Source organism: Centroberyx affinis, unplaced genomic scaffold (genome assembly GCF_046629955.1).
Source record: "Centroberyx affinis isolate AG114_WGS23_722 - 3 ecotype Tasmania unplaced genomic scaffold, CSIRO-AGI_Caff_v1 ptg003742l_1, whole genome shotgun sequence".
Classification (NCBI taxonomy): domain Eukaryota; kingdom Metazoa; phylum Chordata; class Actinopteri; order Beryciformes; family Berycidae; genus Centroberyx; species Centroberyx affinis.
The window spans coordinates 101,510-128,118 of NW_027281620.1; the positions used below are offsets into that span (position 1 = coordinate 101,510).

At 42.0% G+C, this 26,609-nt stretch overlaps 3 protein-coding genes across 3 annotated transcripts; all 3 read right to left on the reverse strand.

The window, feature by feature from the left end:
* Positions 1-3,500: 3,500 nt before the first annotated feature.
* Positions 3,501-5,354, reverse strand: LOC139662244 (odorant receptor 131-2-like). Its single transcript, XM_071540885.1, has 2 exons — positions 5,199-5,354; positions 3,501-4,322 (listed from the first exon to the last, which is right to left on the reverse strand). The coding sequence occupies exons 1-2, from the start codon at positions 5,352-5,354 to the stop codon at positions 3,501-3,503; spliced, it is 978 nt and encodes a 325-aa protein (XP_071396986.1).
* An 8,705-nt stretch (positions 5,355-14,059) lies between these two features.
* Positions 14,060-15,898, reverse strand: LOC139662246 (odorant receptor 131-2-like). Its single transcript, XM_071540886.1, has 2 exons — positions 15,743-15,898; positions 14,060-14,866 (listed from the first exon to the last, which is right to left on the reverse strand). Exons 1-2 carry the CDS (start codon positions 15,896-15,898, stop codon positions 14,060-14,062), a joined length of 963 nt encoding a protein of 320 aa, XP_071396987.1.
* An 8,698-nt stretch (positions 15,899-24,596) lies between these two features.
* LOC139662247 (odorant receptor 131-2-like) lies at positions 24,597-26,317 on the reverse strand. Its single transcript, XM_071540887.1, has 2 exons — positions 26,162-26,317; positions 24,597-25,403 (listed from the first exon to the last, which is right to left on the reverse strand). Exons 1-2 carry the CDS (start codon positions 26,315-26,317, stop codon positions 24,597-24,599), a joined length of 963 nt encoding a protein of 320 aa, XP_071396988.1.
* Between the last annotated feature and the right edge of the window lie 292 nt (positions 26,318-26,609).

Consider the following 26,609-nt stretch of genomic DNA (forward strand, 5'->3'; position numbering starts at 1 on the left):
TATCTGTAAGTGACCTCTCCAGAGCAGAATTTGCCATTATCCGCTTCAATCAGCAAGCAACATTCAGGGAAGAAATCTCTTCGTTGGAAAGTGGAGCATCTGGTGTAAGGAAAACCAGTGATATCTACAGATTGGATCCTGTGTTGAAGGATGATTTGTTGAGAGTGGGTGGAAGACTCAGTCGGGCAGCCTTACCTGAGGAGCTGAAACCTCCTGTAATACTCTCCAAGGGTCAACATGTATCCAATCTCATTTTGCAATACATTCACCGACAGCTTGGACATGCTGGGAGAAATCATATGCTCTCAACTTTGCGACGGAAATACTGGATCACAAATGCCAACTCTGCCTGCCGAAAGATAATATCTGACTGTGTAGTCTGTCGACGGTATCGAGGACAGCCAAGTGAACAGAAAATGGCCGACATGCCAAAAGAGAGAATTAGTCCAGACTTGCCTCCTTTTACCAACGTGGGAGTGGACTACTTCGGGCCCATTGAGGTCAAGAGAGGGCGTGCTATGGTCAAAAGGTATGGAGTAATTTTTACCTGCATGGCTAGCAGAGCCGTACATTTGGAGATTGCCTACTCTCTGAATACCGACTCCTGTATTAATGCCATAAGAAGGTTCATGTGTCGCAGAGGCCAAGTGTGTCGTTTGAGGTCAGACAATGGCACAAACTTCGTTGGAGCAGAGCGAGAGTTAAGAGAAGCCTTAGCTGCCATAGACCACAGCAAGATTCAAGGTGCTCTCCTGCGAAAGGGCATTGATTGGACTTTCAACCCCCCTGCTGCATCCCATCATGGCGGTGTCTGGGAGCGACTCATCAGAATGGTCAGAAAGGTCTTGTTTTCTGTTCTACAACAACAATCTTTAGATGATGAAAGCCTTCATACCATCCTGTGTGAAGTAGAGGCCATTCTCAATGACCGCCCCATAACCAAGGTCTCTGATGATGTCAATGACTTGGAAGCTCTCACTCCAAATCATATCCTTTTGCTCAAAGGGAAACCTATTCTTGCCCCTGGACTCTTTCAAGAAAATGATCTTTACATCAGGAGACGATGGAGACAGGTTCAGTACCTTTCGGATCTGTTCTGGAAGAGGTGGACAAGGGAGTACTTGCCGCTATTGCAGGAACTACAAAGGTGGACAAAGCATCGAAGAAGTTTCGTGACAGGGGACATTGTCGTTGTCATGGATCAAACTGCTCCTCGTGGATCATGGATCATGGGAAGAGTGACAAAAACTTACCCGGACAAGAAAGGACTTGTACGTGTAGTACAGTTAAAGACGAAGACAGGGCAGTTGGAGCGGCCCATATCCAAGCTTTTTCTGCTTCAGGAAGCAGCGTAAAGGTCATGACCCAACGCTGAGTCATGTGTCGGTAACCCCTGACTCAGAGAAGAAAGAAGAAAGAAGACAGAGGAAGATCAGTTTTGATGTAATTGTTCATACCTTCACAATTAGGGGCCGGTGTGTAGGAGCCATTAATTATGTCTGCTTATAATTTGTAGCTTACATTAAGTTTACCACTGGGTGGCGGTGTAGATTGGTGTGGTAGGCGAAGTCTATATAGGCACAGGTGCAACAGGGCTAATCAGGGCATGGGTGACGGGGAGGTCTCACAGTTTTTACCGTTTGCACGCTATGGCCGCAGCCACACCAGAAAGCCAAGTCAGCCATCATATCACAGTACAGGTTTCGTTTGCAATATAAATCTTTTTTTTTCTGCTGTAAACCTACACCTTCATTAAATGGGAACCTCACCCAACAGTGAAGACTGCCTGGACATCATTCATTGAAGCGCGTCAAAAACAAGGTCTTCTCCCGCACCCAGCCGAGTGGCTAATTGCTGGTCAGGATAGTCGCTATAAATTCTATTTGTAATGCTTGATTGCTGCTTATTTGTCTAAATGCTTGTATATTGCACTGCACCAACTTCACCAAGTCAAATTCCTAGTATGTGAAAATGTACCTGGCGAAAATAAATCTGATTCTGATTATACAGTGACACAACAAGCATTTATATAGCACTTTTCAAAACAAATGTTACAAAATGCTTCACACAAATAAATCAAAACAAAAGGTGATAACAGCAAAATGAAGATAAAATGTAAAACCAAGTTGATCAGATAAAATGTCAGATAAAACGTGTTTACATTAAAATAAATAAGTAAAACATAAAATAAAATAAAACACAGGTACAAGAGAGTAGAGTGATTATAGAAAGGCCTTCCGATTAAAGTCTGTTTTCAAGAGTGTTGTAAAGGAAGGAACTGAGTCTGCCAGACGATCTCCCCAGAGCCAGGGCCCCAGTGTCTAGGGGCCCAAATAGCGAAAGCCTGGTCACGTTTAGACTAGAGCCTGGACTGAGGAACAGCCAAGAGGGCCTACCCGAGGATCTCAGGCTGCGCAACCCCGTAATGCTTTAAAAGTTATCAATAAAATCTTAAAACTGATTCTAAAACGGACAGGTAACTAGTCTAGAGAAGCTAATATGGTGGTGATATGATCTCGTCTCGTAGTCCCAGTTAAAAGCCTGGCTGCAGAATTTTGCACCATTTGAAGCCGATCCAAAACTTTTTGATTAGGACAGGAGAACAATGAGTTACAGTAATCTAGTCAAGATGAAATGAAGGCATGAATAATTTTCTCTGTGTCATTAAAATTCAGGATTGATCAGATTTTTTGCAATATTCATAAACTGGAAAAAGCAAGATTGCACTAGAGTTTTGGCATGTTACCAAAAGTCAAAAATGTCTCCTAGACTTTTGGATACAGACTTAATATTTTGATATATGTCCCTGTCATAGCAGTAAAATAACATCCAAGTATCGATATTAGGATTTTTTCAGAGGGGGATTACTACAAATCGTGGTATATTTATTTATCTATTTTTATTTTCACTTTGTCTTTCAATTCAAGCCTTACAGTTTAGATGTCAGATGTCAACAGTAACAATCAGAACCAATGAAATTTCATTATGATATAGGTTAGGTTTAAGGTTCAGTTCTCCATGTCCATCTACCTAAGTCTGTTGAGGCATATGGACATTTTTATTTCATTTCAAGGTTTTAAGTACTAAATATGCGTACAGCCTATCATACAATGGCACTTGTCATTTTCTACTGTAATGTGATGACCATGGCACCAACTTAACATCTTCCTGTGGCTGTCTTGAGGCTTTGACAACATAAAACACGTTACTATTTGTATATTTACATTTCATAATTTTACTGTCCAACCTTTATCAGGCTGTTGTGGATATGATGAGCAAAGTTCTGAAACATAAAAAAAAATAAATAAAAAAGCCCTTGAAAATTGGGGCCATAGTCATAGCATCTTTAATGAAAACTCACAAAAATAACACAATAATTCATTACATGTTACATACTGTTATATAACAAATGATTTCTTTATTTTTTTGTCTGTATATGCTGCATTATGGTATTATTATGCTGCAACAACCCTGAGACGAGCTTTAAAACTGAGGCCTTTTCATTGCCCTTTCACAGCATGCCCAGTGCCTGAATTGGTGACATTTTCTGGATGGTTTCTTATGCTCACTTTACACAACAGGTACCTTTTCAGATATCGCCTGAAAGTCTGGTCTCGTAGTCCGTAGACAATGGGACTAACAAACCGTGGCAGGATCTGAACAGTAATATAGCAGGTGAAGCGTGTGGCCAGGTACTGCTTAGGGAATAAGTACAGCAGGCCTTTTTCTAACATGGGTCGCACGTAAGTGAGCATACATAAGAGCAGCTGGAAACCATGGAGGAGGATAGTGTTCCTGGCTTTTCTAATGTCTGTGTTAGCCTGCTTAGCAGCAAACAGAATCCTGAAGTAAGTGTAGAAGAGGGTTAGCCAAACCAGGACCAGAAAAACAATGTGGGATGCATCCCTCTTCTTGAGGCTGTAGGTGCTTCTGAATACGTAATCCCTGGCACACAACACTCTGGAATGGAAGAACTGCAGAGGTTCAGTGGCCAGGAGGATGAAGAGATCTGGCAGGATACAGACCGCACTCGTCACCCAGATCAAACCGATCAGAACATAGGTTCTCTTGACAGTACAGATCTGGCCATGACGGAGGGGGATGCAGATGGCGATGTAACACTCGACTGCCATAACAGCCAAATTTAGTGGGGTGTTGAAGGTAGCGAGGATGGCAATAATCAGCAGGGTAATGCAGAAGGGCACATTGATGATGTACAGGACATAGCTGATGACGTGGAGAAAGCTTGAGAGGGTCAGCTGCATTATGTCATTTATCACCAGATGGATGAACAGAATGTAACGAGGGTTCACATTGAAGATCTGGAGGATAAGGTTGGTTAAGACAAGGGAATCATAAGGAATATAACTTAATGAACCATTACAGTAGATGTTAATGTTAAGCTTTTTGATACTGGGACTGGGAGTATTTACAAATATTTAATTCCATCATTTGAAAAAGATCGGTTTTAGGCGGTGGCCACACTGATCCATCATAAAACAGACTGAATTATCGATGGAGAGATTTCTGTCTGTTGGTTTGTTTTGGAACGTCAACATCATGGGTTAGGCAGGAGGACGGAAAGGCTTTGCTCACAATGGTGCCGCTTCACAGAAAAAAAGAGAAGAAACAGACTATACAGTATAAATTAAACTGATCTGTAAAACCTACAGCCATCCCAACGTTATACCCAGCTTCCTCCGGTTTATCTTTGTTTTGGTTGTACTGTTGTCCCTGTGTTTGCCGATTTTTTCCCCCAAAATAAACGTAGGAACGCCTCTGATTGGCTAATCGGATGGTGACAAATCTGTCCGTCCAGAAGAAGTTTAACTTGGTCTGTTTGTCACAACGGATGGAAAATTGATGGAGACAGACACGTCATCAGACCTGTCTGGACAGCGCAGACAGGGCTCACATTGAAAATAAATTTAAATGAACGGAGATGGACAGACACAATGGATCAGTGTTGCCACGGCCTAAGTTGTTCAGCACAAAGCAGATCAAAAGAATGCAAAGAGATTTTAAATGTGACACCTATTTGGCAAGAACCGAGTGAATTGAAAAGATGATTTGAGGAGAAAGGAAAGGAGATTTGACATGTTAGAATTCCCCTGTAGTCTTATTTTGTGGTCCACTTTAACTCGAAAAGAAAATTCATTCTTTTGCCCATACATAAAGAGAAATAGCAGATTTCAGACCTGATGTTTCCTGAAGGTGTGGACCAAGGTACCATTGATGTAGTTAATGGAGATACAGAGGGCCACAACAATCACATTCTTGGCCACAGCTGTGCTGAACGTGTCCCGGTAATTTCCAACTGAAGTCACATTACCACCAACAGATGATAAATTCATGTCTCAAGTTGGAGAATCCTCCAAATCTGTTACAGAAATGACAGAAACAATCATATTTTTTAGATTATGGTGTGCCCTCCAAATATCAAAATAAAAAAAATAATATATACCTGAAAATATACAGCTATACAAGATCGTTAAAATTGTGCAATTTTCTATGCTCAGAAAATGTTAGTGTAACAAACATGTAACTAAAGATACACGAAAGCATGCACATCCAAACTGATACTAGGTGCTGGACAGAAAGACAGTTGCAAAATTATTGCAAAATAGAGTCCGCGCACTAGAAATTGCTCCAATGGTGTAACTGTAACAAACATACCATGATACTCATTACTTCTAGATTTTGTATATCTGCCTCATGTAAATCTAATTTTACAGTAAAACATACTTTGTAGTTTAAAACATTCAAACATAACAAGTTTTATAACCATCTCACCACACAGACATGTCAAACAGCTATTTATCTACTTTTGACCAACAGATGATAAATTCATGAAATTGCAGGATCCTCCAAATCTGTTACACAAATGACAGAAACAATCATATTTACTTTTTATATTAGGGTGTGCCCTCCAAAATATCAAAATTAAAAAAAAAAAAAGTACCTGAAAAGGCTATACAAGATAATTAAAATGAGGTAAATTCGGGGCTCAGAAAATATGACTGTAACAAACAGACTCATGACTTCTAGATTTTGTATATCGCCTCATGTAAATCTAATTTTACATTAACTGGTAAATACCTAAACAATAAAGCACACACACCACACTCCTCCATTATGCTAGCCCCATCTGTGCCCAATATGACCGAGGCAAATCAACATTTTCTGTAGATAATATATCTAAATAAAAAAAAACAAGCACAAGAAAAAGCTCAGTATTGCACCTAATGTAGTCATTTACCATATACCATTAACATTTCCATGCCATATGCGGTCCAATGCAATAAAAACATCAAGCATACAGTAGATTGTACCTACCCAAGATGTCAGGTAACACCAACCTGATATGGGTGTGATATCCATGTGAGGAGTTTATATAGGCTGATGATGACATCTGGGATTAGTAGAGACCATGTTAGTGTATGTTTGTGTCTATGTATATGCATGTTTGCATGTGTGTATTTGAACCCGTGATCAATTGTCACATGAATGAGTGGTGAGTCCAGTATTCACTGTTATGCTAGATTGAATAGATCAATGGTTCTTATTCTGCTCCAGTGGCGGACTCAGACTGTTTGAAGGGCAGGGGCGAAAAAATAAAAAGGGCACCTACTGCACGACATGGGGCCCCACCAGTGCGCAAAAAGCTATGATGCGTCAATCATGATGAAATAGTCTTCATCCTTGATTAAGATTAACACTTTGTTATTAGGCGATCCAGATTAATAAACATCGAACAAAAAGTTCGGAAATTTGTGTTTGGTAGATTATTTCTCTGTTGTAACAATGCTTCTTGGCAATACATTTTATACCGTTGGAAAGCCTGTTTATTTCCCTTTTAAATGGTGCCCCATTTGTAAGGAACATGCATTTGTGGGATGAGCAGCACAGCTGAGTATGTGGGTTGCGCTCATGAAAAATTTGCCAAATCTTCTCTGCCAATGCCAAACAGCTTATTCTGATGTTGCTATTGACTCTTGTTTTGAGCTTCCGGTACCCCCAGGTGCTGACAATCAGGTACCTGATTGGCACCTGCACTGGAACCTGAACATGTGGAGGAACGTTATGTTCAGCGATGAGTCCAGATTCTGCCTACGGAAGTTGGATCGTAGGGTCAAAGTGTGGAGAAGATGGGGAGAACGCTATGCTGATTGCTGCACCGATAGAGTAACACCTTTTGGTGGAGGCGGTGTGATGGTGTGGGGCGGCATCTCCATCACTGGAAAAACGAGGCTTGTCATCATTGGAGGCAATCTCAATGCAGAGAGATATCGAGATGAGATTCTGCAACCAGTGGCAATCCCATATCTCCACAGTCTGGGACCGAACTCCATCCTCCAAGATGACAACGTTCGCCCCCACAGAGCGGGGTTTATCAGAGACTACCTCCAGAATTTGTGAGTAGAGAGAACGGAATGGCCTGCCAACAGTCCTGACCTCAACCCAATTGAACACTTATGGGATCCCGCTTGGGCGTGCTGTTCGTGCTAGAGTGACCAACACAACCACGTTGGCTGACTTGCGACAAATCCTGGTTGAGGAGTGGAATGCCATCCCACAGCAGTGTGTGACCAGGCTGGTGACCAGCATGAGGAGGAGGTGCCAGGCTGTTGTGGCTGTGTATGGTTCTTCCACACGCTACTGAGGCTCCTGACTGTTTGTTAAATGAATAAATTGTAAAATTGCCAATATGTGTTGTTTCTTCCTTGTTACTGATAGACTTCAATCATCCAATCCACAACACCAAACAAGAGTCAATAGCAACAGCAGAATAAGCTGTTTGGCATTGGCAGAGAAGATTTGGCAAATTTTACATGAGCGCAACCCACATACTCAGCTGTGCTGCTCATCCCACAAATGCATGTTCCTTACAAATGAGGCACCATTTAAAAGGGAAATAAACAGGCTTTCCAACGGTATAAAATGTATTGCCAAGAAGCATTGTTACAACAGAGAAATAATCTACCAAACACAAATTTCCGAACTTTTTGTTCGATGTTTAGTATAATCACACCTCAAAGATAAAAACACACAGGGAACTATAAACCTTTAAAATGTTTATTTCACAAACACCTCTGAAGAAAAACACAGTAACTACATCTTAGAAGGTTACTTTACAACTTGAATATAGTCTATTATCGTGCAAAAAAATATCATGCCACAGAAAAGCATTAAGTAATAGCCCACTGTAAGAGATTATAGGCTGCGCCACAAGGTCACTCTAAACTCTAAAAAGTAGGCTATCACAAACACACTGTAGGTGCCAAAAAGAATGTAGTGATTTTTCATTTGGGATGCAAAATGAAATGGTGAATAAAAAGAATATATGAAAATTGCACTCACATAGGCTATAGTCTATTACCACTAACCATTATCACCTGCAAAATAACAAAAAAGCTATCAACTCCATAATCCCAAAATGTAAACAGTTAGATTTATAGGCCTACTGTAGTTTAGGGGCTTTGTTTTACTGTATATAGCCTAGAGATAATGCTTTGCCTTAATGCGTTTTATCACCCGTCAGTTAGCCTAGTGAATCAAGCCTTTCCTTGAAAATCACAGTTACAGCTCAGACTGTATTAAGCCCCCTCTGACATCTGAACATTCTAGAGGGGGTGTGGCTAAAACTGAAAACTTAAATGGATGGAATAGATGTAAGTTTTTAACAATGGGAATGAGTATTTTAAACTTTATTGTGTCATCGTTGGCAACAATTTACTTTTACTATCAAATACAGTTAACCTAACATAATCTAACCTAACCTAAAAGGTACATTGAAAAATAGAAAACAGGGACAGTGCAGATGAGATTACATCAAAATGCTAGCTAGATATTAGCCTAACTTATTGGCCCCTTGCAAAAATGCAGAAAAGATTTGTTAGCGGCCATACAATGTGTTTTGAATGTAAGCACGGTTTGAGAGGTAAGGTCAAAATCTTATCAAGTATTTGGCGACACTCCTAGACTGTCGTCATGGCACCCACTTTGGGAAAGCCTGTCCCTGCCCTAGAGAGGTCACGTTGTATGGGAGACTGTAGGGCACTACATCTCATTTTCTTCACTGGGATTTTTCTCTCCATTGCAAGGGCACTTCATCGTGTTTTCTCACTTGGAAGGGCATCTAAGAGGGCACTTCATGAGTTTTTCATCAGAAAGGCACCTGTAGGGAACCTCAAGTTTATCCCATTGTAAGGGCACCTATATGGCACCACATCACATTTTCTCCACTGGAGGGGCATCCATTAGGAAACTTCCCCACATTCTCACGCATGTAGGGACACCCTTTACAGCACTGCATCACATGTTGTCCCCTGGAGGGGCACTTCTCCATTAGAGGAGCACCTAATTGGGCACTTCATCATGTTTTCTCACCTGTAGGAGTATCCTATACAGCACTGCATCCCATTTTCTCTACTGGAAAGGGCAGCCTTTGGGACACTGTCATGTAGGGGCGGCATAAAGGGCACTCCATAACGGCACCCGTTTCCATTGGAAGGGCACCCATAGGGAACGTCAAGTTTAGACCATTGTAAGGGCACCTTATAGGGCACCGCATCACATTTTATCCTCTAGAAGGACAGTCATTAAGACACGTTATCAAATTTTCTTGCTCTAGAGGGCACATCATCATAATTTATTGCATGAAGCAGCACCCTAAAGGGCACCCAATCATTTTTTTCCCATATGAAGGGCAGCCAATAGGGCACTTCCTCTCGTTTTCGCCACTCAAGAGGGCACTTTAGCGACACTTTTTCAACCTCCCCCACCCCCCCCGGAGTCCGCCAGTGTTCTGCTCTACTTTTTACTTAGTAAATGTTGTGAGCCACTATGTTATCTATATTAAACTATATTGAAATGCCATGTTATCAAGTTGCAGATAAAATCACATTTAATTTTATCTTTGTTGGTAAGTTATTTTTCCCAAGGTGCAGCTGAGGGCATTCAGTTCAGGCAGTCATCTGACGCTTCGTGAGATGGCCTCTAGAGGGCGTCTTTGACTGATAGATGCAGTGTTTCCCATACAGAGGCACAAAATCAAAAGTTGGTCAGTGTATAGAAATTGATCTAAATAGATGCAGCAGGCCCGAGAGGCGTTGGGTTCACTAGGCCGGTGTCGTGGCAGCTACCGGCAGAGAGTCAACCCCATGATCCCCTGGAACGGCCCAAGTGGGGTCCGTGGAATCTTAGGCCCCAGCTTGAATCCTTTGGCAAGCAGAGGGCTCAGCAGCAGGGCAAGAAAAGGGGAGGCGGTCAGGGCCAAGGAGGCTCAAGCCCAGCACTTTGCTCCTGACAGGCCACTGTTGCTCTCTCTCAGCACGAGTTGCTTCATGGGCGGCGCTGGAGGTGTGCCCCTGGGTCCTTTCTACCATGACCCAGGGGTACTGTTTGCAATTCCTCTGCAGCCCTCCTGTGGCAAGGTCAGCCCCTCCATCTACGATGGTGGACCTGCAGCACAGGGACATGCTGTGTGCGGAGGTGACCTCACTCCTGTTCAAATGTGCCATCATAGAGGTGGGGCGGGGTGACAAAAAAGGTTCTACTCCCATTACTTCCTTGTCCCCAAACAGGACGGGGATCTACACCCCATCCTGGATCTCAGGGGGCTCAACAAATATCTCTGCCCTCTGAAATGTAGGATGACTCAGACTCTGAGCCTGGCCCCTGAGAGGACAGAGTTCCTGGCTATGGGGGCTGCCAGAGCAGGTTGTCACGACCCTACAAGGGACTTGGGCACCGTCCACAAGGGCAGGCTACTCCAATGGGGGGTGTTTCTGTCCTAGTGCGAGAAGCATTTGGTGGACTCTCTTGAATCTCCAGATATTCTACAATTCTTGGCCATTGGCCTTTGCGTATGGCGGGGCCTTAGGCTGTTCATTTGTTGTGGGCCTACATGGCGTTCTCGTGTGAGTTGCTCTGTGTAGGGACTGCACCGTGTCCTTGCGGTGTGTCGGGTGTGTGCGGGTACAGATTCCCCTATACATATAGAATTTGTAACAGAGTGGAGAGATAGACTTGATATGATAGCGATTGTTCCGTTATGATGTAACCTTTGTTTTCTGAGTGACGAGACTATCTCTCCACCTCAAGGCTGCTCGGTGACATGTTCCAATCAATGTTAACCAGTGATTCCATGCTGGTGTGTGCGCTTTATAGTGCGGTGTATAGGCGTGGCTGGCAGGGCTGGTGTGTCTTAAATAAGTATCCACGTCACCAGACAAAGGGGGTTAATTACCCCTACACATAAATAATGGTGCGTTCAGACTACGGGCTACAAAGCATCAGGAAGACATTTGTTTTCAGTGGAGGCTGAATGGAAAATAGTTTTAAAAGGGTCCATGCTGTGAACACAGGGTTGTGCTGTGCTGAGCGGATTGATGTTTTGATTTTTTAATTACAACTACTACAAGTATAAGGCCTTACCTTAAAGCTGTGGTAGATCTGTCGCTGGGCCTATGTTGGGCCTCCCTTGTAGGTAGGTACCAGCAGGCCTAAAAGCCAAATTATACTTCTGTAGCTAAGGCGTAGGTGTCTACGGTGGTGTGAGCATTTATGGTTCTGCGTTGGTGATTATGCGCGTAGAACACCAAAACGCTAGACAACAGTGTTGTGCTTTAACACAGAAGTAATAACAGAAGAAGTAATTGTGTTTACATTCTCTGAAGCTCATGTTCTGGGATATTTCTGACCACAAATTCGCTTCCCATCCTGGTCGACTCCCCAGTCAACACAGCGGAGTCATTCAGATTCCTGCGCACCATCATTTCGCAGGACCTCAGGTGGGAGCAGAACATCAGCTCCATCATGAATAAAGCCCAGCAGAGGATGTACTTTCTACGGCAACTGAAGAAATTCAAGCTGCCGCAGAAAATGATGGTGCAGTTCTACACAGCCATCATCGAGTCCATCCTCACATCCTCCATCACCATCTGGTTTGCTGCTTCTACTGCCCAAGGACAAGTCCAGGCTGCAACGGATCATCCGCTCTGCAGAGAAGGTGATCGGCTGCAACCTGCCTTCTCTCCAAGAACTGTACACCTCCAGGACCAGGAAGCAGGCAGAGATGATCATGGCTGACCCTTCTCACCCTGGTCATCTCATCTCTGAGAGACTCCCCTCTGGCAAGAGACTGCGGTCTATCAAGACCAGAACCTCACGGCACCACAACACAGTTTCTTCCCCATGGCAGTGGGGCTTACAAACAATCCCCGTCTTTCACTGACTCTATGAGCACAATTCCACACAAATTGTACTTCTGTATACATAGTCGTATCTATCGTATTTGTATTCTCTGTACAGTAACACTATTTATTCATTTTTGGTACTTGATCAAATGCAACTTGCCACTGAGCCCTTGTAAAAAGCCCCTCGCTGACCCACTTAGTCACCACACTTATTGTATATACTGTATATATATATTTTTCAGGAAACTCGTCTGTCTTTGTTCTTTGTATCTGATATTTGATATTTAAATTCTATTTGTAATGCTTGATTGCTGCTTATTTGTCTAAATGCTTGTATATTGCACTGCACCAACTTCACCAAGTCAAATTCCTAGTATGTGAAAATGTACCTGGCAAAAATAAATCTGATTCTGATTATACAGTGACAAGCATTTATATAGCACTTTTCAAAACAAATGTTACAAAATGCTTCACACAAATAAATCAAAACAAAAGGTGATAACAGCAAAATGAAGATAAAATGTAAAACCAAGTTGATCAGATAAAATGTCAGATAAAACGTGTTTACATTAAAATAAATAAGTAAAACATAAAATAAAATAAAACACAGGTACAAGAGAGTAGAGTGATTATAGAAAGGCCTTCCGATTAAAGTCTGTTTTCAAGAGTGTTGTAAAGGAAGGAACTGAGTCTGCCAGACGATCTCCCCAGAGCCAGGGCCCCAGTGTCTAGGGGCCCAAATAGCGAAAGCCTGGTCACGTTTAGACTAGAGCCTGGACTGAGGAACAGCCAAGAGGGCCTACCCGAGGATCTCAGGCTGCGCAACCCCGAAATGCTTTAAAAGTTATCAATAAAATCTTAAAACTGATTCTAAAACGGACAGGTAACTAGTCTAGAGAAGCTAATATGGTGGTGATATGATCTCGTCTCGTAGTCCCAGTTAAAAGCCTGGCTGCAGAATTTTGCACCATTTGAAGCCGATCCAAAACTTTTTGATTAAGACAGGAGAACAATGAGTTACAGTAATCCAGTCAAGATGAAATGAAGGCATGAATAATTTTCTCTGTGTCATTAAAATTCAGGATTGATCAGATTTTTTGCAATATTCATAAACTGGAAAAAGCAAGATTGCACTAGAGTTTTGGCATGTTACCAAAAGTCAAAAATGTCTCCTAGACTTTTGGATACAGACTTAATATTTTGATATATGTCCCTGTCATAGCAGTAAAATAACATCCAAGTATCGATATTAGGATTTTTTCAGAGGGGGATTACTACAAATCGTGGTATATTTATTTATCTATTTTTATTTTCACTTTGTCTTTCAATTCAAGCCTTACAGTTTAGATGTCAGATGTCAACAGTAACAATCAGAACCAATGAAATTTCATTATGATATAGGTTAGGTTTAAGGTTCAGTTCTCCATGTCCATCTACCTAAGTCTGTTGAGGCATATGGACATTTTTATTTCATTTTAAGGTTTTAAGTACAAAATATGCATATAGCCTATCATACAATGGCACTTGTCAGTTTCTACTGTAATGTGATGATCATGGCACCAACTTAACATCTTCCTGTGGCTGTCTTGAGGCTATGACAACATAAAACACATTATTATTTTTATATTTACATTTCATAATTTTACTGTCCAACCTTGATCAGGCTGTTGTGGATATGATGAGCAAAGTTCTGAAACATTTAAAAAAAAAAAAAAAAAAGGCCTTGAAAATTGGGGCCATAGTAGGTGTTTGTAGTTAGTACCATTATGTTTTAAATACAACCATCATGGCATCTTTAATGAAAACTGAACAAAAACACAATAATTCATTACATGTTACGAGGCCTTTTCATTGCCCTTTCATTGCCCAGTGCTTGAATTGGTGACATTTTCTGGATGGTTTCTTATGCTCACTTTACACAACAGGTACCTTTTCAGATATCGCCTGAAAGTCTGGTCTCGTAGTCCGTAGACAATGGGACTAACAAACCGTGGCAGGATCTGAACAGTAATATAGCAGGTGAAGCGTGTGGCCAGGTACTGCTTAGGGAATAAGTACAGCAGGCCTTTTTCTAACATGGGTTGCACGTAAGTGAGCATACATAAAAGCAGCTGGAAACCATGGAGGAGGATAGTGTTCCTGGCTTTTCTAACGTCTGCGTTAGCCTGCTTAGCAGCAAACAGAATCCTGAAGTAAGTGTAGAAGAGGGTTAGCCAAACCAGGACCAGAAAAACAATGTGGGATGCATCCCTCTTCTTGAGGCTGTAGGTGCTTCTGAATACGTAATCCCTGGTGCACAACAATCTGGAATGGAAGAACTGCAGAGGTTCAGTGGCCAGGAGGATGACGACATCTGGCAGGATACAGACCACGCTCGTCACCCAGATCAAGCCGATCAGAACATAGATTCTCTTGACAGTACAGATCTGGCCATGACGGAGGGGGATGCAGATGGCGATGTAACACTCGACTGCCATAACAGCCAAATTTAGTGGGGTGTTGAGGGTAGCGAGGATGGCAATAATCAGCAGGATAATGCAGAAGGGCACATTGATGATGTACAGGACATAGCTGATGACGTGGAGAAAGCTTGAGAGGGTCAGCTGCATTATGTCATTTATCACCAGATGGATGAACAGAATGTAACGAGGGTTCACATTGAAGATCTGGAGGATAAGGTTGGTTAAGACAAGGGAATCATAAGGAATATAACTTAATGAACCATTAAAGTAGATGTTAATGTTAAGCTTTTTGATACTGGGACTGGGAGTATTTACAAATATTTAATTCCATCATTTGAAAAAGATCGGTTTTAGGCGGTGGCCACACTGATCCATCATAAAACAGACTGAATTATCGATGGAGAGATTTCTGTCTGTTGGTTTGTTTTGGAACGTCAACATCATGGGTTAGGCAGAAGGACGGAAAGGCTTTGCTCACAATGGTGCCGCTTCACAGAAAAAAAGAGAAGAAACAGACTATACAGTATAAATTAAACTGATCTGTAAAACCTACAGCCATCCCAACGTTATACCCAGCTTCCTCCGGTTTATCTTTGTTTTGGTTGTACTGTTGTCCCTGTGTTTGCCGATTTTTTTCCCCAAAATAAACGTAGGAACGCCTCTGATTGGCTAATCGGATGGTGACAAATCTGTCCGTCCAGAACAAGTTTAACTTGGTCTGTTTGTCACAACGGATGGAAAATTGATGGAGACAGACACGTCATCAGACCTGTCTGGACAGCGCAGACAGGGCTCACATTGAAAATAAATTTAAATGAACGGAGATGGACAGACACAATGGATCAGTGTTGCCACGGCCTAAGTTGTTCAGCACAAAGCAGATCAAAAGAATGCAAAGAGATTTTAAATGTGACACCTATTTGGCAAGAACCGAGTGAATTGAAAAGATGATTTGAGGAGAAAGGAAAGGAGATTTGACATGTTAGAATTCCCCTGTAGTCTTATTTTGTGGTCCACTTTAACTCGAAAAGAAAATTCATTCTTTTGCCCATACATAAAGAGAAATAGCAGATTTCAGACCTGATGTTTCCTGAAGGTGTGGACCAAGGTACCATTGATGTAGTTAATGGAGATACAGAGGGCCACAACAATCACATTCTTGGCCATAGCTGTGCTGAACGTGTTCCGGTAATTTCCAGCTGAAGTCACATTACCACCAACAGATGATAAATTCATGTCTCAAGTTGGAGGATCCTCCAAATCTGTTACAGAAATGACAGAAACAATCATATTTTTTAGATTATGGTGTGCCCTCCAAATATCAAAATGAAAAAAATAATATATACCTGAAAATATACAGCTATACAAGATCGTTAAAATTGTGCAATTTTCTATGCTCAGAAAATGTTAGTGTAACAAACATGTAACTAAAGATACACAAAAGCATGCACATCCAAACTGATACTAGGTGCTGGACAGAAAGACAGTTGCAAAATTATTGCAAAATAGAGTCCGCGCACTAGAAATTGCTCCAATGGTGTAACTGTAACAAACATACCATGATACTCATTACTTCTAGATTTTGTATATCTGCCTCATGTAAATCTAATTTTACAGTAAAACATACTTTGTAGTTTAAAACATTCAAACATAACAAGTTTTATAACCATCTCACCACACAGACATGTCAAACAGCTATTTATCTACTTTTGACCAACAGATGATAAATTCATGAAATTGCAGGATCCTCCAAATCTGTTACACAAATGACAGAAACAATCATATTTACTTTTTATATTAGGGTGTGCCCTCCAAAATATCAAAATTAAAAAAAAAAAAGTACCTGAAAAGGCTATACAAGATAATTAAAATGAGGTAAATTCGGGGCTCAGAAAATATGACTGTAACAAACAGACTCATGACTTCTAGATTTTGTATATCGCCTCATGTAAATCTAATTTTACATTAACTGGTAAATACCTAAACAATAAAGCACACACACCACACTCCTCCATTATGCTAGCCCCATCTGTGCCCAATATGACCGAGGCAAATCAACATTTTCTGTAGACAATATATCTAAATAAAAAAAAATAAGCACAAGAAAAAGCTCAGTATTGCACCTAATGTAGTCATTTACCATATACCATTAACATTTCCATGCCATATGCGGTCCAATGCAATAAAAACATCAAGCATACAGTAGATTGTACCTACCCAAGATGTCAGGTAACACCAACCTGATATGGGTGTGATATCCATGTGAGGAGTTTATATAGGCTGATGATGACATCTGGGATTAGTAGAGACCATGTTAGTGTATGTTTGTGTCTATGTATATGCATGTTTGCATGTGTGTATTTGAACCCGTGATCAATTGTCACATGAATGAGTGGTGAGTCCAGTATTCACTGTTATGCTAGATTGAATAGATCAATGGTTCTTATTCTGCTCCAGTGGCGGACTCAGACTGTTTGAAGGGCAGGGGCGAAAAAATAAAAAGGGCACCTACTGCACGACATGGGGCCCCACCAGTGCGCAAAAAGCTATGATGCGTCAATCATGATGAAATAGTCTTCATCCTTGATTAAGATTAACACTTTGTTATTAGGCGATCCAGATTAATAAACATCGAACAAAAAGTTCGGAAATTTGTGTTTGGTAGATTATTTCTCTGTTGTAACAATGCTTCTTGGCAATACATTTTATACCGTTGGAAAGCCTGTTTATTTCCCTTTTAAATGGTGCCCCATTTGTAAGGAACATGCATTTGTGGGATGAGCAGCACAGCTGAGTATGTGGGTTGCGCTCATGAAAAATTTGCCAAATCTTCTCTGCCAATGCCAAACAGCTTATTCTGATGTTGCTATTGACTCTTGTTTTGAGCTTCCGGTACCCCCAGGTGCTGACAATCAGGTACCTGATTGGCACCTGCACTGGAACCTGAACATGTGGAGGAACGTTATGTTCAGCGATGAGTCCAGATTCTGCCTACGGAAGTTGGATCGTAGGGTCAAAGTGTGGAGAAGATGGGGAGAACGCTATGCTGATTGCTGCACCGATAGAGTAACACCTTTTGGTGGAGGCGGTGTGATGGTGTGGGGCGGCATCTCCATCACTGGAAAAACGAGGCTTGTCATCATTGGAGGCAATCTCAATGCAGAGAGATATCGAGATGAGATTCTGCAACCAGTGGCAATCCCATATCTCCACAGTCTGGGACCGAACTCCATCCTCCAAGATGACAACGTTCGCCCCCACAGAGCGGGGTTTATCAGAGACTACCTCCAGAATTTGTGAGTAGAGAGAACGGAATGGCCTGCCAACAGTCCTGACCTCAACCCAATTGAACACTTATGGGATCCCGCTTGGGCGTGCTGTTCGTGCTAGAGTGACCAACACAACCACGTTGGCTGACTTGCGACAAACCCTGGTTGAGGAGTGGAATGCCATCCCACAGCAGTGTGTGACCAGGCTGGTGACCAGCATGAGGAGGAGGTGCCAGGCTGTTGTGGCTGTGTATGGTTCTTCCACACGCTACTGAGGCTCCTGACTGTTTGTTAAATGAATAAATTGTAAAATTGCCAATATGTGTTGTTTCTTCCTTGTTACTGATAGACTTCAATCATCCAATCCACAACACCAAACAAGAGTCAATAGCAACAGCAGAATAAGCTGTTTGGCATTGGCAGAGAAGATTTGGCAAATTTTACATGAGCGCAACCCACATACTCAGCTGTGCTGCTCATCCCACAAATGCATGTTCCTTACAAATGAGGCACCATTTAAAAGGGAAATAAACAGGCTTTCCAACGGTATAAAATGTATTGCCAAGAAGCATTGTTACAACAGAGAAATAATCTACCAAACACAAATTTCCGAACTTTTTGTTCGATGTTTAGTATAATCACACCTCAAAGATAAAAACACACAGGGAACTATAAACCTTTAAAATGTTTATTTCACAAACACCTCTGAAGTAAAACACAGTAACTACATCTTAGAAGGTTACTTTACAACTTGAATATAGTCTATTATCGTGCAAAAAAATATCATGCCACAGAAAAGCATTAAGTAATAGCCCACTGTAAGAGATTATAGGCTGCGCCACAAGGTCACTCTAAACTCTAAAAAGTAGGCTATCACAAACACACTGTAGGTGCCAAAAAGAATGTAGTGATTTTTCATTTGGGATGCAAAATGAAATGGTGAATAAAAAGAATATATGAAAATTGCACTCACATAGGCTATAGTCTATTACCACTAACCATTATCACCTGCAAAATAACAAAAAAGCTATCAACTCCATAATCCCAAAATGTAAACAGTTAGATTTATAGGCCTACTGTAGTTTAGGGGCTTTGTTTTACTGTATATAGCCTAGAGATAATGCTTTGCCTTAATGCGTTTTATCACCCGTCAGTTAGCCTAGTGAATCAAGCCTTTCCTTGAAAATCACAGTTACAGCTCAGACTGTATTAAGCCCCCTCTGACATCTGAACATTCTAGAGGGGGTGTGGCTAAAACTGAAAACTTAAATGGATGGAATAGATGTAAGTTTTTAACAATGGGAATGAGTATTTTAAACTTTATTGTGTCATCGTTGGCAACAATTTACTTTTACTATCAAATACAGTTAACCTAACATAATCTAACCTAACCTAAAGGGTACATTGAAAAATAGAAAACAGGGACAGTGCAGATGAGATTACATCAAAATGCTAGCTAGATATTAGCCTAACTTATTGGCCCCTTGCAAAAATGCAGAAAAGATTTGTTAGCGGCCATACAATGTGTTTTGAATGTAAGCACGGTTTGAGAGGTAAGGTCAAAATCTTATCAAGTATTTGGCGACACTCCTAGACTGTCGTCATGGCACCCACTTTGGGAAAGCCTGTCCCTGCCCTAGAGAGGTCACGTTGTATGGGAGACTGTAGGGCACTACATCTCATTTTCTTCACTGGGATTTTTCTCTCCATTGCAAGGGCACTTCATCGTGTTTTCTCACTTGGAAGGGCATCTAAGAGGGCACTTCATGAGTTTTTCATCAGAAAGGCACCTGTAGGGAACCTCAAGTTTATCCCATTGTAAGGGCACCTATATGGCACCACATCACATTTTCTCCACTGGAGGGGCATCCATTAGGAAACTTCCCCACATTCTCACGCATGTAGGGACACCCTTTACAGCACTGCATCACATGTTGTCCCCTGGAGGGGCACTTCTCCATTAGAGGAGCACCTAATTGGGCACTTCATCATGTTTTCTCACCTGTAGGAGTATCCTATACAGCACTGCATCCCATTTTCTCTACTGGAAAGGGCAGCCTTTGGGACACTGTCATGTAGGGGCGGCATAAAGGGCACTCCATAACGGCACCCGTTTCCATTGGAAGGGCACCCATAGGGAACGTCAAGTTTAGACCATTGTAAGGGCACCTTATAGGGCACCGCATCACATTTTATCCTCTAGAAGGACAGTCATTAAGACACGTTATCAAATTTTCTTGCTCTAGAGGGCACATCATCATAATTTATTGCATGAAGCAGCACCCTAAAGGGCACCCAATCATTTTTTTCCCATATGAAGGGCAGCCAATAGGGCACTTCCTCTCGTTTTCGCCACTCAAGAGGGCACTTTAGCGACACTTTTTCAACCTCCCCCACCCCCCCCGGAGTCCGCCAGTGTTCTGCTCTACTTTTTACTTAGTAAATGTTGTGAGCCACTATGTTATCTATATTAAACTATATTGAAATGCCATGTTATCAAGTTGCAGATAAAATCACATTTAATTTTATCTTTGTTGGTAAGTTATTTTTCCCAAGGTGCAGCTGAGGGCATTCAGTTCAGGCAGTCATCTGACGCTTCGTGAGATGGCCTCTAGAGGGCGTCTTTGACTGATAGATGCAGTGTTTCCCATAAAGAGGCACAAAATCAAAAGTTGGTCAGTGTATAGAAATTGATCTAAATAGATGCAGCAGGCCCGAGAGGCGTTGGGTTCACTAGGCCGGTGTCGTGGCAGCTACCGGCAGAGAGTCAACCCCATGATCCCCTGGAACGGCCCAAGTGGGGTCCGTGGAATCTTAGGCCCCAGCTTGAATCCTTTGGCAAGCAGAGGGCTCAGCAGCAGGGCAAGAAAAGGGGAGGCGGTCAGGGCCAAGGAGGCTCAAGCCCAGGACTTCGCTCCTGACAGGCCACTGTTGCTCTCTCTCAGCACGAGTTGCTTCATGGGCGGCGCTGGAGGTGTGCCCCTGGGTCCTTTCTACCATGACCCAGGGGTACTGTTTGCAATTCCTCTGCAGCCCTCCTGTGGCAAGGTCAGCCCCTCCATCTACGATGGTGGACCTGCAGCACAGGGACATGCTGCGTGCGGAGGTGACCTCACTCCTGTTCAAATGTGCCATCATAGAGGTGGGGCGGGGTGACAAAAAAGGTTCTACTCCCATTACTTCCTTGTCCCCAAACAGGACGGGGATCTACACCCCATCCTGGATCTCAGGGGGCTCAACAAATATCTCTGCCCTCTGAAATGTAGGATGACTCAGACTCTGAGCCTGGCCCCTGAGAGGACAGAGTTCCTGGCTATGGGGGCTGCCAGAGCAGGTTGTCACGACCCTACAAGGGACTTGGGCACCGTCCACAAGGGCAGGCTACTCCAATGGGGGGTGTTTCTGTCCTAGTGCGAGAAGCATTTGGTGGACTCTCTTGAATCTCCAGATATTCTACAATTCTTGGCCATTGGCCTTTGCGTATGGCGGGGCCTTAGGCTGTTCATTTGTTGTGGGCCTACATGGCGTTCTCGTGTGAGTTGCTCTGTGTAGGGACTGCACCGTGTCCTTGCGGTGTGTCGGGTGTGTGCGGGTACAGATTCCCCTATACATATAGAATTTGTAACAGAGTGGAGAGATAGACTTGATATGATAGCGATTGTTCCGTTATGATGTAACCTTTGTTTTCTGAGTGACGAGACTATCTCTCCACCTCAAGGCTGCTCGGTGACATGTTCCAATCAATGTTAACCAGTGATTCCATGCTGGTGTGTGCGCTTTATAGTGCGGTGTATAGGCGTGGCTGGCAGGGCTGGTGTGTCTTAAATAAGTATCCACGTCACCAGACAAAGGGGGTTAATTACCCCTACACATAAATAATGGTGCGTTCAGACTACGGGCTACAAAGCATCAGGAAGACATTTGTTTTCAGTGGAGGCTGAATGGAAAATAATTTTAAAAGGGTCCATGCTGTGAACACAGGGTTGTGCTGTGCTGAGCGGATTGATGTTTTGATTTTTTAATTACAACTACTACAAGTATAAGGCCTTACCTTAAAGCTGTGGTAGATCTGTCGCTGGGCCTATGTTGGGCCTCCCTTGTAGGTAGGTACCAGCAGGCCTAAAAGCCAAATTATACTTCTGTAGCTAAGGCGTAGGTGTCTACGGTGGTGTGAGCATTTATGGTTCTGCGTTGGTGATTATGCGTGTAGAACACCAAAACGCTAGACAACAGTGTTGTGCTTTAACACAGAAGTAATAACAGAAGAAGTAATTGTGTTTACATTCTCTGAAGCTCATGGTCTGGGATATTTCTGACCACAAATTCCCTTCCCATCCTGGTCGACTCCCCAGTCAACACAGCGGAGTCATTCAGATTCCTGCGCACCATCATTTCGCAGGACCTCAGGTGGGAGCAGAACATCAGCTCCATCATGAATAAAGCCCAGCAGAGGATGTACTTTCTACGGCAACTGAAGAAATTCAAGCTGCCGCAGAAAATGATGGTGCAGTTCTACACAGCCATCATCGAGTCCATCCTCACATCCTCCATCACCATCTGGTTTGCTGCTTCTACTGCCCAAGGACAAGTCCAGGCTGCAACGGATCATCCGCTCTGCAGAGAAGGTGATCGGCTGCAACCTGCCTTCTCTCCGAGAACTGTACACCTCCAGGACCAGGAAGCAGGCAGAGATGATCATGGCTGACCCTTCTCACCCTGGTCATCTCATCTCTGAGAGACTCCCCTCTGGCAAGAGACTGCGGTCTATCAAGACCAGAACCTCACGGCACCACAACACAGTTTCTTCCCCATGGCAGTGGGGCTTACAAACAATCCCCGTCTTTCACTGACTCTATGAGCACAATTCCACACAAATAGTACTTCTGTATACATACTCATATCTATCGTATTTGTATTCTCTGTACAGTAACACTATTTATTCATTTTTGGTACTTGGTCAAATGCAACTTGCCACTGAGCCCTTGTAAAAAGCCCCTCGCTGACCCACTTAGTCACCACACTTATTGTATATACTGTATATATATATTTTTCAGGAAACTCGTCTGTCTTTGTTCTTTGTATCTGATATTTGATATTTAAATTCTATTTGTAATGCTTGATTGCTGCTTATTTGTCTAAATGCTTGTATATTGCACTGCACCAACTTCACCAAGTCAAATTCCTAGTATGTGAAAATGTACCTGGCAAAAATAAATCTGATTCTGATTATACAGTGACAAGCATTTATATAGCACTTTTCAAAACAAATGTTACAAAATGCTTCACACAAATAAATCAAAACAAAAGGTGATAACAGCAAAATGAAGATAAAATGTAAAACCAAGTTGATCAGATAAAATGTCAGATAAAACGTGTTTACATTAAAATAAATAAGTAAAACATAAAATAAAATAAAACACAGGTACAAGAGAGTAGAGTGATTATAGAAAGGCCTTCAGATTAAAGTCTGTTTTCAAGAGTGTTGTAAAGGAAGGAACTGAGTCTGCCAGACGATCTCCCCAGAGCCAGGGCCCCAGTGTCTAGGGGCCCAAATAGCGAAAGCCTGGTCACGTTTAGACTAGAGCCTGGACTGAGGAACAGCCAAGAGGGCCTACCCGAGGATCTCAGGCTGCGCAACCCCGTAATGCTTTAAAAGTTATCAATAAAATCTTAAAACTGATTCTAAAACGGACAGGTAACTAGTCTAGAGAAGCTAATATGGTGGTGATATGATCTCGTCTCGTAGTCCCAGTTAAAAGCCTGGCTGCAGAATTTTGCACCATTTGAAGCCGATCCAAAACTTTTTGATTAGGACAGGAGAACAATGAGTTACAGTAATCCAGTCAAGATGAAATGAAGGCATGAATAATTTTCTCTGTGTCATTAAAATTCAGGATTGATCAGAGTTTTTGCAATATTCATAAACTGGAAAAAGCAAGATTGCACTAGAGTTTTGGCATGTTGCCAAAAGTCAAAAATGTCTCCTAGACTTTTGGATACAGACTTAATATTTTGATATATGTCCCTGTCATAGCAGTAAAATAACATCCAAGTATCGATATTAGGATTTTTTCAGAGGGGGATTACTACAACTCGTGGTATATTTATTTATCTATTTTTATTTTCACTTTGTCTTTCAATTCAAGCCTTACAGTTTAGATGTCAGATGTCAACAGTAACAATCAGAACCAATGAAATTTCATTATGATATAGGTTAGGTTTAAGGTTCAGTTCTCCATGTCCATCTACCTAAGTCTGTTGAGGCATATGGACATTTTTATTTCAAGGTTTTAAGTACAAAATATGCGTATAGCCTATCATACAATGGCACTTGTCAGTTTCTACTGTAATGTGATGATCATGGCACCAACTTAACATCTTCCTGTGGCTGTCTTGAGGCTATGACAACATAAAACACATTATTATTTGTATATTTACATTTCATAATTTTACTGTCCAACCTTGATCAGGCTGTTGTGGATATGATGAGCAAAGTTCTGAAACATTTAAAAAAAAAAAAAAAAAGGCCTTGAAAATTGTGGCCATAGTAGGTGTTTGTAGTTAGTACCATTATGTTTTAAGTACAACCATCATGGCATCTTTAATGAAAACTGAACAAAAACACAATAATTCATTACATGTTACGAGGCCTTTTCATTGCCCTTTCATTGCCCAGTGCTTGAATTGGTGACATTTTCTGGACGGTTTCTTATGCTCACTTTACACAACAGGTACCTTTTCAGATATCGCCTGAAAGTCTGGTCTCGTAGTCCGTAGACAATGGGACTAACAAACCGTGGCAGGATCTGAACAGAAATATAGCAGGTGAAGCGTGTGGCCAGGTACTGCTTAGGGAATAAGTACAGCAGGCCTTTTTCTAACATGGGTTGCATGTAAGTGAGCATACATAAAAGCAGCTGGAAACCATGGAGGAGGATAGTGTTCCTGGCTTTTCTAACGTCTGTGTTAGCCTGCTTAGCAGCAAACAGAATCCTGAAGTAAGTGTAGAAGAGGGTTAGCCAAACCAGGACCAGAAAAACAATGTGGGATGCATCCCTCTTCTTGAGGCTGTAGGTGCTTCTGAATACGTAATCCCTGGAGCACAACACTCTGGAATGGAAGAACTGCAGAGGTTCAGTGGCCAGGAGGATGACGACATCTGGCAGGATACAGACCACGCTTGTCACCCAGATCAAACCGATCAGAACATAGGTTCTCTTGACAGTACAGATCCGGCCATGACGGAGGGGGATGCAGATGGCGATGTAACACTCGACTGCCATAACAGCCAAATTTAGTGGGGTGTTGAGGGTAGTGAGGATGGCAATAATCAGCAGGATAATGCAGAAGGGCACATTGATGATGTACAGGACATAGCTGATGACGTGGAGAAAGCTTGAGAGGGTCAGCTGCATTATGTCATTTATCACCAGATGGATGAACAGAATGTAACGAGGGTTCACATTGAAGATCTGGAGGATAAGGTTGGTTAAGACAAGGGAATCATAAGGAATATAACTTAATGAACCATTAAAGTAGATGTTAATATTAAGCTTTTTGATACTGGGACTGGGAATATTTACAAATATTTAAATCCGTCATTTGAAAAAGATCGGTTTAAGCCGGTGGCCACACTGATCCATCATAAAACAGACTGAATTATTGATGGAGAGATTTCTGTCCGTTGGTTTGTTTTGGAACGTCAACATCGTGGGTTAAGCAGAAGGACGGAAAGGCTTTGCTCACAATGGTGCCACTTCACAGAAAAAAGAGAAGAAACAGACTATACAGTATAAATTAAACTGATCTGTAAAACCTACAGTCATCCCAACGTTATACCCAGCTTCCTCTTGTCCAGAACAAGTTTAACTGGGTCTGTTCGGATGGAAAATTGATGAAGACAGACGCGTCATCAGACCTGTCTGGACAACGCAGACAGGGCTCACATTGAAAATAAATTGAAATGAACAGAGATGGACAGACACAATGCATCAGTGTTGCCAAGGCCTAAGTTGTTCAGCACAAAGCAGATCAAAAGAATGCAAACAGATTTTAAATGTGACACCTATTTGGCGAGAACAGAGTGAATTGAAAAGATGATTTGAGGAGAAAGGCAAGGAGATTTGACGTGTTAGAATTCCCCTTTAGTCTTATTTTGTGGTCCACTTTAAAAAAAAAAAGAAAATTCATTCTTTTGCCCATACATAAACAGAAATAGCAGATTTCAGACCTGATGTTTCCTGAAGGTGTGGACCAAGGTACCATTGATGTAGTTAATGGAGAGACAGAGGGCCACAACAATCACATTCTTGGCCACAGCTGTGCTGAACGTGTCCCGGTAATTTCCAACTGAAGTCACATTACCACCAACAGATGATAAATTCATGTCTGAAATTGCAGGATCCTCCAAATCTGTTACACAAATGACATAAACAATCATATTTACTTTTTATATTATGGTGTGCCCTCCAAAATATCAAAATTAAAAAAAACGATGTACCTGAAAAGGCTATACAAGATCGTTAAAATGAGGTAAATTCTGCGCTCAGAAAATATGACTGTAACAAACATACCATGACACTCATGACTTCTAGATTTTGTATATCTGCCTCATGTAAATCTAATTTTACATTAACTTGTAAATACCTAAACAATAAAGCACACACACCACATTATGA

Bases quoted from the DNA above. Each gene is read 5' to 3' on its own strand.
- LOC139662244 (XM_071540885.1), bottom strand. From the start codon at position 5,354: ATGAATTTATCATCTGTTGGTGGTAATGTGACTTCAGTTGGAAATTAC. The intron at 4,323-5,198 runs GTCTGAAATCTG...CTTATCCTCCAG, and splicing joins ACACCTTCAGGAAACATCAG to ATCTTCAATGTGAACCCTCG.
- LOC139662247 (XM_071540887.1), bottom strand. From the start codon at position 26,317: ATGAATTTATCATCTGTTGGTGGTAATGTGACTTCAGTTGGAAATTAC. The intron at 25,404-26,161 runs GTCTGAAATCTG...CTTATCCTCCAG, and splicing joins ACACCTTCAGGAAACATCAG to ATCTTCAATGTGAACCCTCG.
- LOC139662246 (XM_071540886.1), bottom strand. From the start codon at position 15,898: ATGAATTTATCATCTGTTGGTGGTAATGTGACTTCAGCTGGAAATTAC. The intron at 14,867-15,742 runs GTCTGAAATCTG...CTTATCCTCCAG, and splicing joins ACACCTTCAGGAAACATCAG to ATCTTCAATGTGAACCCTCG.